At 38.4% G+C, this 1,919-nt stretch overlaps 1 protein-coding gene across 1 annotated transcript; it reads left to right on the forward strand.

Annotated features, from left to right (window-relative positions):
* Positions 1-264: 264 nt before the first annotated feature.
* On the forward strand, positions 265-1,423 carry LOC106374567. Its single transcript, XM_048751550.1, has 3 exons — positions 265-392; positions 646-953; positions 1,054-1,423. The coding sequence occupies exons 2-3, from the start codon at positions 659-661 to the stop codon at positions 1,152-1,154; spliced, it is 396 nt and encodes a 131-aa protein (XP_048607507.1). The 5' UTR covers positions 265-392; positions 646-658; the 3' UTR covers positions 1,155-1,423.
* Positions 1,424-1,919: the final 496 nt, after the last annotated feature.

Consider the following 1,919-nt stretch of genomic DNA (forward strand, 5'->3'; position numbering starts at 1 on the left):
CCAAGAGTTGTCGAAAACCATTTGTCTCCTTCACAGTTTTTACAATACTGCTGAAGAGAACTATTTTAAATCATGTTTAGTTAAAAACAAATAATTCACCAATTGAGAAAGGTCATTTTACATATAATTCTGTAAAGTTTTATATTAATTAATCATAAAAAGCATAGTAATCGTTTTTGGTTGTCTGAAAAGTATAAGTGGGTTTGGGCTGCTCGGGCTTGGGCTTGGGCTAGAAACGCGGCAAGATTCGATTAAAATTAAATAAAAAAGTTACATCTTCTTCTTCTGCATAACACTCGTTTCGTTTCCCGCTCTATATTTTCTTAGGGCCATTCTCTCTCTCGATTCCACTTCCACGGATACGATTCCTTCGTTCTTAGCCGCGTTTCCAGGTAAGAAATGGACAATTTTTCTCTCCGAGTTACATTTTCTCGGGAAAACGAAAGTTTTCTTTCCTCTGTTTCTTTTGTTTTCGATCTGCATTTCGCTTGATTTCTTCAATCCGGTTTAAAATTTCGTTCTAGATAGAGCTAATTTTGTTAATTATTCAGTTTTATTCCGTCGTGAGTTAGCAGATCTAAGATTTGGGGGTTTAGGGTTTCTAATTTTAGAAATTGTGATTTTTTTTTTTTGGTGGTGTTCCAGTTTAAAGACATCAATGTCTGGTGAATCAGCAGTTGGTGAAAGTGTCTCATTCGCTGAACTCGAGATTCTGAAAGGAAAGCACGAGACTTTGTTGAGGGAGCATGAAACCTCAATCTCAACAATCGAGCTTCTCGAGAAGAAGCTGAAAGAGGCGTTGCTGGTTGAGCAAAAGGGTGAGTATTGGGAGAAGAAGTATCTTGAACTGCTGAAGAAGCTAGAGACCGTTGAGAACAGTATCAAAGACTTGATGTATTCTGAAGTGGCCGGCGAGGATTCAGGGGCTGCAGCACTTGGAGAGGATCGTAAAGGTGTGTTTTTATCTTTCTTATGTTTTGGTGTTTCTCACTCAAGTGTATGGTTTTGGGTTTGGTAAACATGTTTTTTTTTTTGGCTTTAAACTATATGCAGTTGTGATTGTGCTCAGTGATGACGATGAAGGGGACGGAAGCGAGAGCAGTGGAGGAGACAGTGACTCTGAGAACCAAGAAAATTTATCCTTCTATCTTTGATCAAGAACTTGGAATCATTGTAGGAGATGGAGAAGTAGAGAGTAAGTAGTAGTAGTAGTAGTAAGTTGGCTGTTTAGTTATGACTATGAATCTCCGATGTGTTGTTGTTGTTTTGGCTTTCGGAGTTAGGATGTTAAGAGATGATAGTTTGTATGTTAAGTGGATTTTTAGCCTAACAAAAGGTTGCAAGAGAGGCAGCTTCCATCCTCAAAACTATGTTCAGACTGTTCTAGTTATAGCAGTTAAACAAGAGATGAGATCAAGAAACTTGTTTATGCTAGTGTTTGGATCTATTAGGCTGTGTTCTTTAAGAGACATCATCATAAAGTAGTTTACAGTTTTTGTAAATTCTTCACATTTCATTCGGAATGGAAGACTCTGCGGCTCCATTTTCGAGTTTGGGTTTAGGCTCAAGACTGGCTCGGTGGTTTCACGTTCTCCATGAGCTTAACAAAATCCGACATCCTCGGCCTCTTGTCCGGTGCTTTGACGACGCATGTCCTTAAAATCCCCTTGCTGCAGTCCATTCCTCTCTCACTACTGAATGTACACATCGCATCAAATGGATAACCTCATCTCCTGCGGCAGTGTGAATGAACAAGTCTAATTTATATTCTGTAAAATGAAAAAAAAAATGAAAATCCTCGCCTTTTCCTTTTAAAAAAATCCTTTTAAAAAATACAAACTTTCTACAACAAAAATCCTTTGACCCTACACCTGGAACTGGAAGGCAGTAATGAAGTTTTAACTGGGAAAAGTTCTCCA

The sequence above is a fragment of the Brassica napus genome, chromosome C3 (assembly GCF_020379485.1).
Source record: "Brassica napus cultivar Da-Ae chromosome C3, Da-Ae, whole genome shotgun sequence".
In the NCBI taxonomy this organism is placed as follows: Eukaryota; Viridiplantae; Streptophyta; class Magnoliopsida; order Brassicales; family Brassicaceae; genus Brassica; species Brassica napus.

Excerpts from the sequence above, each read along its gene's own strand:
- LOC106374567 (XM_048751550.1), top strand. The coding sequence starts at position 659 with ATGTCTGGTGAATCAGCAGTTGGTGAAAGTGTCTCATTCGCTGAACTC. Across the intron at positions 954-1,053 it reads ACTTGGAGAGGATCGTAAAG|TTGTGATTGTGCTCAGTGAT; the intron begins GTGTGTTTTTAT and ends AACTATATGCAG.